Source organism: Sodiomyces alkalinus (assembly GCF_003711515.1).
Source record: "Sodiomyces alkalinus F11 unplaced genomic scaffold SODALscaffold_10, whole genome shotgun sequence".
NCBI classification, from domain to species: Eukaryota; Fungi; Ascomycota; class Sordariomycetes; order Glomerellales; family Plectosphaerellaceae; genus Sodiomyces; species Sodiomyces alkalinus.
In genome coordinates this window covers 1350405-1359246 of record NW_021167088.1, presented here as the reverse complement: position 1 = coordinate 1359246, position 8842 = coordinate 1350405, and the positions used below count along the sequence as shown (strand labels likewise).

General features: G+C 57.3%; 3 protein-coding genes across 3 annotated transcripts; 2 read left to right on the top strand and 1 right to left on the bottom strand.

Annotated features, from left to right (window-relative positions):
* Positions 1 to 97: 97 nt before the first annotated feature.
* On the bottom strand, positions 98 to 2857 carry SODALDRAFT_328456 (DEAD-domain-containing protein). The gene is made up of 2 exons (XM_028610699.1): positions 1174 to 2857; positions 98 to 1109 (listed from the first exon to the last, which is right to left on the bottom strand). The coding sequence occupies exons 1-2, from the start codon at positions 2785 to 2787 to the stop codon at positions 351 to 353; spliced, it is 2373 nt and encodes a 790-aa protein (XP_028463876.1). The 5' UTR covers positions 2788 to 2857; the 3' UTR covers positions 98 to 350.
* A 1145-nt stretch (positions 2858 to 4002) lies between these two features.
* SODALDRAFT_328454 (EB1-like domain-containing protein) lies at positions 4003 to 5481 on the top strand. Its single transcript, XM_028610698.1, has 4 exons — positions 4003 to 4286; positions 4390 to 4461; positions 4580 to 4692; positions 4787 to 5481. Exons 1-4 carry the CDS (start codon positions 4273 to 4275, stop codon positions 5314 to 5316), a joined length of 729 nt encoding a protein of 242 aa, XP_028463875.1. The 5' UTR covers positions 4003 to 4272; the 3' UTR covers positions 5317 to 5481.
* A 478-nt stretch (positions 5482 to 5959) lies between these two features.
* SODALDRAFT_362931 (hypothetical protein) lies at positions 5960 to 8774 on the top strand (the record flags this gene model as incomplete). The annotated part of the gene is made up of 11 exons (XM_028614511.1): positions 5960 to 5987; positions 6091 to 6159; positions 6243 to 6289; positions 6370 to 6437; positions 6503 to 7666; positions 7718 to 7874; positions 8001 to 8037; positions 8096 to 8202; positions 8319 to 8470; positions 8541 to 8580; positions 8646 to 8774. 11 exons carry the CDS (start codon positions 5960 to 5962, stop codon positions 8772 to 8774), a joined length of 1998 nt encoding a protein of 665 aa, XP_028463874.1.
* Between the last annotated feature and the right edge of the window lie 68 nt (positions 8775 to 8842).

The window sequence follows — 8842 nt, the reverse complement described above, 5'->3', positions numbered from 1 at the left end:
AAAAAAAAAAAAAAAAAAAAAACCCTACCAAGAATAATCGCCTGTCCTTGGGGATTACGGCCGCCAAGCCGGCTATTGCCAAAATGAAAAGATAAGTGTCCAGCGTTGTGGATTTCTCCGGTTGGCTCGTAGGATCACCTCGGGGCATCACTGTAGTAATGTAATTATGTCTGGAATCTCTCACCGAGGAGCCAACCCTCACCCTAATTCAGAATAATAACAGGAAAGCGACCACATCTGGAGAAAGCAGCCCTGTACTTCTGTTATTCTGTTGGTTCGTCCAAGGCCCTGCATTGAACCTACATTGCTATACCGCTACCGCTACAACAACATGGCATCAAGCATCATACTCACGTCCTCCGCGCCTTGAACTTGGCCCTTGCCCTCGCCCTCCCATTGCCACCAGCAATGACCTTCTTAGGAGCCTTGGGCTTCTTCATCTTGTTCAGCTCCAACACCGCCCCCTTGCCGTCCCGCTCCGCCCGGCCCTTCTTCCACGTCGGGCCCTCGCTCCGCTGCGTCTTCGCGTCCAGCTTCTTCTTATCCTTGTTGCTCAGCTTCCCCTTCTTCATCTTGATCTTCTCCTTGTCCCCGTTGAGCTCCTCCCGCCCCGCCAACTTGGCCTTCTGCTTATCCTTCTCCGTCTCGAACCACGTCCGCCGCGGCCGCGCCTTGATCTCGTCCTCGTGCTCGATCAGGTTCTCGCCCTTGCGCACCTGCATCTCCGCCTGCGCGAGCTGCCGCTCCTCCTTCTCCTCCAGCATGATCTCCTCAATCTCGTCCTCCATCTCGTCCACTTTCTCCTGCCACGCGTCCGCCTCGCCCGGGTCGACGATCCGGCTCATGATCTTCGCGCCTTGCGCCTTGCCCGCCTTGACCGCCGCCTTGACCACTTTGCGGTCGGGTTCCGCCGCGAGCGTCACGGCCGTGCCGCTGCGTCCTGCACGGGCTGTGCGGCCGACTCGGTGGACGTAGATTTCGTGGTTTTGCGGCGCCTCGTAGTTGATGACCGTGTCGACGCCCTTGATGTCGAGACCACGGGAAGCGAGATCGGTGGCTAGGAGGTAGGAGACCTTGCCGTCTCGGAATTGTTCCACGCTGGATATTCTCTGCCGCACCGCGTTAGCTGCCGTTGAAAAGGAGAAAGGGTGAATACACCGGAACGGAACGCACCTGAGTTTGGTTCATGCTTCCGTGAAGCTCTGCGCAGGACATCCCCAGCAACCCAAAGATGATGCGCGCGCGATGGGCCTCCTTCTTTTGCCGGAAAAAAATAATAACGCGCTCCGTGTGCAGCGTCTTGCAGATGAAGAGCAGGTAGCCCATCCGCTTGTCCTCCCTCCCGGGCCGCAGCCGCACAAACTCCTGCGTCAGCGTCACCACCGTCTTCTTCCCCGAGTCCACCATGATGCGCGCCGGCGTCCTCATGCCCAGGCGGATGAGCCGGTCGACCGAGGACGTCATGGTGGCCGAGAAGAGCATCGTCTGGCGCGACTTGGGCAGCGTGGTCAGGATCTCGTTCAGCTCGTCCGCGAACCCGTCCTCCAGCATGCGGTCCGCCTCGTCGAGCACCAGGATCTCCACCGCGTCGACCGCGAAGCTGGCCGAGTTGCGCATGTGGTCGATGAACCGGCCGGGCGTGGCGATGATCACGTCCGGCCGCAGCCGCAGCTCCGCCTCCTGCACCTTGAGGCTCAGGCCGCCGACCGCGAGCGTGAACTTGATGTCCGTGTAGGCCGCCAGCTTGGTGGCGACGGAGTGGCACTGGATCGCCAGCTCGCGCGTCGGCGTCAGGACGACGACGCGGCTCGTCGGCACCTTCTTCGGCCTGTATAGCAGCCGCTCGAGGATGGGGACCACAAAGGCCGCCGTCTTGCCGGAACCCGTCACGGCGCCGCCCACGACGTCCTTGCCCATCAGCGCGACGGGGATCGTCTTGGCTTGGATCGGGGTGGGTTTGGAGAAGCCGACGCTGGTCAGACCCCTGAGGATGGGTCGTGAGAGCGACATGGTCTGGAAGGACGATTTCTCGTTCTTCTTTCCTGCTTTGGCAGGCTCCTCGGGCGCGAAGAAAGCGTCTCGTTTCGCTTTTTCCTCGGGGTCTTCTTCCTCGTCGCTGTCGCCTGACGCCATGTCATCGGGGTGTTGCACGGGCGTGGCGACTGAATCGTCGTCCGACGCAGCATCTTCGTCTTCGTCTTCGTCTTCGTCCGCCGAACCGTCATCTTCTTCTCCCCCCGACTCTTCTGCGTCCGAGTCGACGCCCATGCCGAAAGCATCGTCTGCGAGCACCCCATCTTCGGCATCGTCGAGGTCGACGTCCATGTCGTTCTCGACTTCGCTTTCTTCCGTCTTTGCCGATTCCTTGGTGGCATTCTCGGTCCCATCGCCTTCCTGCCTCTTCTCTCTCCTCCTCCGAATGATCTCATCCAGGTCTACGCCCTTCTTATCCGCGTTCATGCCCTTCTTGGCCCCATCGAAACCCCAGCCCGCAAACTCTTCTTCGCGTAGCTCGTGGGCTCCATCCTCAATGAACTCGAAACCCGAGGCCATGGCCCCGTCGTCCTCGTCCTTCTCACCCCATATACTCTCGGGGGGTGCCTCTTCCTCGACAGCGTCGTTCTTGTTTCGTTTCCCTTTCGCACCCTTGGCTTTCGTGGAGGTTTTGGCCTTCTTCTTGGGCGGCGGGGCAGCGGGGGTTTCTTCTTCGGATAGTTCGCCTTCGTGGTCGGAAATGGTAAAAACGAAGTCCTCGTCGACCGGTTTCCTCTTCTGGGCGGGCGCCATTTTGTGAGGGGTGCACTTAATGGTGTCTTTGTGCAGGGGGGGGGGGCGATACAGCAAGACTATCGTGTCGTCTACCACAAGCTCCTCCCAGTGAACTTGCACCAGAAATTTTCTACGGAATTGGGGACTATCTTTTTTTCTGCCGTGTTTTGGTTAGGCGGTGGGTGTCGTCTAAATTTCGGCCAAACCTGCCGGACTTTTATAGATTAAGTATCTCCGTACCTCATGTACCTTTTAGTTCTCTTTGTCAAGACTCAACACGTGAACACATGTCATCTCCACGCGTTGTGCAGGTCGTCTTCAGAGGTCCAACACGTAGATTTCTCCGTACAGATATCTGCGCCTTAATCCTAACCTTGAATGAATCAATGATTACAACGCTAGGTTTGGCTTCATTTTCCATCTCATCACGCCCCAAACTATGATGTGCACCTAGCACCGTCCCTCCCGCCTCACCTGTATCCTTGCCGCAGTGCACAGTGCGTCCTGTTTTGCAACTGCGACCTTCGATTTCAACAGAGGCAAGAATGAGGAGGCCCTTGACGTACGATAAGAACGAGTTTGTGACCGGAGGAGGATACCCGATGGACCAACCCCCTACCGCGCTATTCAGTTGTTCGCATCTCTGCCGTCCTAGACTTCGAGTTCGCAGATAGCATGCCAGGGCAGTTCACGTACGATCCGCTCTGGTGGTTGCTTTGCTACTGCGAGGGCCCGAGGTCTGGCTTGATCGAAATAGTTAGCATGGAGGTGAGTTCTTAGCACGGTAGGTTCCCAGGATGGAGCCGTTCCTGCGAGCGCTGGAGCGAGCTGCCGTACAGACGGTACTTGAACCGTTAGTGCAGATGAAGATGGCGCAACGCGAGGCTTACGAAAAAAAAGTATGCTTCTCGGTTTCCCGGGGCGTCGTCAGGTTGACAGATTGTACGTTTGTTTATATTCTCCGTAATTAGCTTGATGGGCGACCCTGTAACGGGCTGACCCGATTAGATCAAGCGGCAGCACTTAGTTGGAGGAATGGGCTCCCGATTAGGTAATTACTGAGAATCGAACAGGCCGGCACTGCGCCACGGCCGGTGCGAGGGAGCCACAAACAGTGGGTTACAGTTGACCAATAAAAACACTCCCTTTCGAGGACCTTTCCTATCATGTAAGCAAGCCAGCAAGTACGCAGAAGTACTTGGTACACCGCAGAACCTCCCCCTCTAACCCCCACCACCGGTTGATTGGGCGACGGTCTGATTGCCAATAATTTTGGTTGCCTTCCATCTTGCTCTCCATCGCAGTTGTCATATCGAGGACACGAGAATCGTTCTCTTCCCTCCACATACCTGTTCGTCGTCACCTCCTTCATCCAACCGTCGCATTTTGGGGCTGCGCCTGCATCGTTTTGCTCGTCAGTTTTCTCATTCCTCTCTGATTTGCTAGCTCCCCCTTCATCGACGTCCCTACAAGTATCATCCCGCATTCCGCCATATAGTCAAGATGGGTGAATCTAGGTGAGTTCCTTGCTCTGCGTACATGGGGAAAGCTAGCGGGATGTTTTGGATCTCTCGAACGAATGCAGCGAATGCAGCTAACGGTTGTCTCGCCGCGCTTCAGGCAGGAACTCATCACCTGGCTCAACAGCCTGCTCCAGCTAAACATCACCAAGGTCGAGCAATGCGGTACTGGGTAAGCACGTCCCTACACGTCCCTATCCCCCTTTTCCAGCCGTCCATTTGTTCATTTGTGTCGTGTCTTTTTGTCCTGTATATTTTCGATGGGTGGCTGACCGCATCTTCTCCTCCAGTGCGGCGTTATGCCAGGTCTTTGATAGCATCTTCATGGACATTCCCATGCACCGAGTCAAGTTTAACGTCAACTCGGAATATGCATACATCCAGAATTTCAAAATACTGCAGAGTAAGATGGGATCCGTACAATACTCCCCCTACGGAGGCTTTTCTTTCCGAAACAAAACGTCTGACCCCGATGGTTTCCCTCCCCCCCTGTATAGATGCCTTCGCGAAGCACCAGATCGACAAGCCCATACCCGTGACCGCGCTCGTCAAGTGCAAGATGCAGGACAACCTCGAGTTCCTGCAGTGGACCAAGAAGTTCTGGGACCTCAACTTCCCGGACCACGAATACGACGCCGTCGCGCGGCGGAAGGGCGGCGCGCTGCCCTCGGGCGCCCCGGCCCCCGTCCGCGCGGGAGCGGGCAGTGCCGGCGCCGCCCGACGAGGCGGGGTGACCCCGACAACGGGACCGCGCGTGGCCAAGGCGGCCGGACCGGCGACCGCGGCGCTACAGCAGGAGAACGCGAAGCTGGGGGAGACGATCGTGGGGCTGGAGCGGGAGCGCGACTTTTATTTCAGCAAACTCCGCGACATCGAGCTGCTCGTCCAGCAGGCTGTCGAGGAGGACCCGGAGCTGGAGAAGCAGGAGGATGGGCTCGTCAAGCAGATCCAGGCCATTCTATATTCCACCGAGGAGGGCTTCGAGATCCCGGCTGAGGACCAGCTGGACGAGGAGGAGACTTTTTAAGGGTTGGTGTCTGTGCATCTCGATTCCACCAGTGACGCGAGAGAGAGAGAGAGAAAAAAAGAGAAATGCATCATGCATTGGGTGTTTCTAGGGCGTGAAAACGCGCTGATACGGAGCAAGGCGTAGAAAGAACACAACACAGGAGAAACGAGAAACGAGAAACCCGTGAGACGGCGGGAAAGGGCGGGATGTAGTGGCAGGTATAATTACCCGAGGGTTAATAAGTCAATACGCCCTCTGACGAATATTCATGATAGAGAAATACCACTCGACTTGCGCGTCCACTTTATTGTAGAATCTACGACTTGTGAACGAAGTGTTGATGATGGGAGAGCTCAGCATCGTAGTTCTATAGTCCTGTTCTTTGCCCAAAGGTACATTGAATGTGTCCCTACCTAAGGTATCCGCTTATCAGACACATCGCTCGCGGCGCCATCTTCGGATTTGTTGTACACGTGTACCTTAGTAAGAAGAGCATGGTGACATGAGGGGCAACTGAACAAACGCATCTGTGCTGTCAGTTCAAGAGCATTCGTTTCGAATCCGCAAATGTGCCTGAGCTTACGGTAAGGTGGTCGGGGTCATAATAATCAAGTCGATAAGGTAGACAGAAGAAGTGCGTACTCGGTACGACTGCTGCGAGATGTTCAGCGAATACTATACCTCCGACGGTATACATTTTCAGTTCCAATTTAGGTACCAATACTCAAAGCATCAGGTTGTCGTATGTATCTCCTCGGTATCCCCCCATTCATTGTTCTACCGGTACCTCAGTCCAGGCCATCAACCCCCCCTTGCTGCAGGTCCCGACCTTGGGGAGGATCCACTGTGCCTTGCTGACTTGTGGGGAACTATAGTGGCTGGCGTCTTAAGTATTTCATAATTACCAGGCAGGAACCGGAACCATCTACAACGTACAACACCAGGTCGCCTGACATCAAATCCATCATCGTCCATTCGACACCCGCATCACGTTCCAACATCATCCTGCCATAGAAACACTACTAGCGGAAAGACCAAGAGCTCTTTTACTCGAACTTTTGCAAACAATAGGCATTGCAAGTCCGAAAGGCCAGTTTTGGAGAGCAGCCGAGGCAACAACCTGCTAGCCATCACATCACGTTGGGCTCTAACGAGCTTCGGGTCGAGAGGGACCGGCATCTACAAGGAGCAACACGTACAAAAGGGAACAGAAGGGCACGTCCATCTTGCATATCATGGCGCCTCCCGCCGAAATCTCCATACCATCCACCATCCTATCCACGGGGGAATCGAAACCCTACACACTTTATAACATCGCCCTCCGTCTTCCCCTCCGGTCCTTTGTCGTCCAGAAGCGCTACTCCGACTTCACAGCCCTCCACAACGCCCTAACATCCCATGTCGGCTCCCCGCCCCCCGCACCGCTCCCCGCGAAATCCTGGTTCAAGTCCACCGTCTCGAACCCAGACCTGACCGAATCCCGCCGCCGCGGGCTCGAAACCTACCTCCGCGCCATAGCCGAGTCGCCCGACCGCCGCTGGCGCGACGTCCCCGCCTGGCGCGCCTTCCTCAACCTCCCCGCCGGCGGCTCCGGCGGCTCGACGTCCAACTCGGCCGTCTCGGCCCCCGGGCTCTCCGCCACAGCCACCACGACCTCCACGACCATCAGCGCCCGCGGCGGTTCCGCCGGCGCCTCGTCCTCGTCCTCCGATCCGGCCACATGGCTCGACCTCCACCGCGAGATGAAGGGCTGCTTACACGACGCGAGGCTGGCGCTGGCCCGCCGCGACGCGGCGGCAGAGTCGAGTAACGGTGCTGCGGCAGCCGAAGCCGGTGCTGCTGCCAAGAGGGCGCTCGTCAGGGCGGGGGCCCTGCTCGGGACGCTCGGGGACGGGTTGCGGGCTATACAGGAGGGGTCGCGGTTGGGGGAGGGCGAGGTGAGGCGGCGGCGGGATCTGCTTGCGAGCGGCCGCGTCGAGAAGGAAGGGCTGGAGAGGTTGAGTAATAGCCTGGCGGCGTCGGCGTCGGCGCAGGCGGGGAACGTGGGGCAGGGGGCGGGCGGGGGGCGGGAGGGGTGGGCTTCTGGCACGGACAAGGCGGCTCTCTTGGGCGGCAGATCGGGGGCGAGGACGGGGGGCAGGGTGCTGGGTGTGCCGTTGGCGGAGTCGGGGCACACGCGGGAGCTGGACAACGAAGGGGTGGTGCAGCTGCAGCGGCGGATGATGGGCGAGCAGGACGAGCAGGTCGATGTGCTGGCTGCGATTGTGCGGCGGCAGAAGGAGATGGGGGTGCGGATCAATGAGGAGATTGAGACGCAGACGGAGATGCTGGACCGGCTGAACGAGGACACCGATCGGGTGGGCGGCAAGTTGGGCGTGGCGAAAAACCGGATTAAGAAGCTTTGACGGGGGTGCATGAGGACGGGGGCAGGGGCGGGGGCGAGTGCTTTGTTCACGTTCGTGGTCTTCCCGGGCGTGCTCACGGCGATGGAGGGCATTGTTTGGCTGCGTTGGGTGGCCGGTCGGGCTACTGACGCGGTTGCGCGGTGTTTGGAGTTGGTCTTTGTGCTTTCCACTGTGATTTCTGGGGCATCATGACAGCCGGCATGGTCACTACAACCTCCTTTTTTTTCCCAACGTTCATTTTGAATACATAGGACGCCTGCCTACATACGATATCTAGTTCTTTATACTTTTCGGTAGAACTATCCACTCAAGGAGTGGAAGCAGAGCAAGGGTAGTGAGAAGACGGAATATATATCCAGCCATATCTTCGGGTTACAGCGGATTGCCTTTAGTATTGGGAGCTTCTCGGCCCACCGTCAATGGGCCGTTGAAACGATGGAGTGCAATGAGCATCGAGTTGATTCAAGCTTCGGACACTGTCTCGGCTTGTTCTTGGATTGTCATGGGGGGGTTGCCTTGTTTCCAAGCCAGAAGTTGGAAGAAAAAGCAGCATTATGCCAAATCAATGTCTACGGGGTTTATAGGCATTGCATTCATCGACAATCTACGAAGTAGGGATGGCAGTACGGTACGATGCCGGTGAGGGCTGCCCACACGTGCGACTTTGAGGTTCCAAACGGTCACCAGAGCCGGGTAATGCCGGGATCCGGACAGCTGCAGGCGGCTGCAAACTATCTCCCCTGCCACGCCAATACCGAAAACCGAAGGTGTGGCGCTGCGTCACTGCCTAATTCGTTAGCGTCCTGTAAGGGTACCTTAGCGTGGCGGGTTGAAAAGGGACGTCCCGCGGTCGGTTGCCGGGCAACGGGGAGGCTGGGTGAGACCCTTTTTCGGACTTGGGGTGAACCGAACCGTTCGAGTTGGCAAAGCTTCTTTCCCCAGGAGATTGGTAGCACAACATCTGTCGAGCCATCTGTCAACGCTCAAGAGTCCCACAAGCCGGGGAATTGCTTTGCGAACTACCCTTCGTCATTGACTGTTTCACGGCCGATTTATGACGTCTCCTCGTGAAGCGGTGGCAGGAAGATCAGAAAGGAAAAGCAGGTGGCTGGACAGGACAGGCAGCCATAAGACGATGG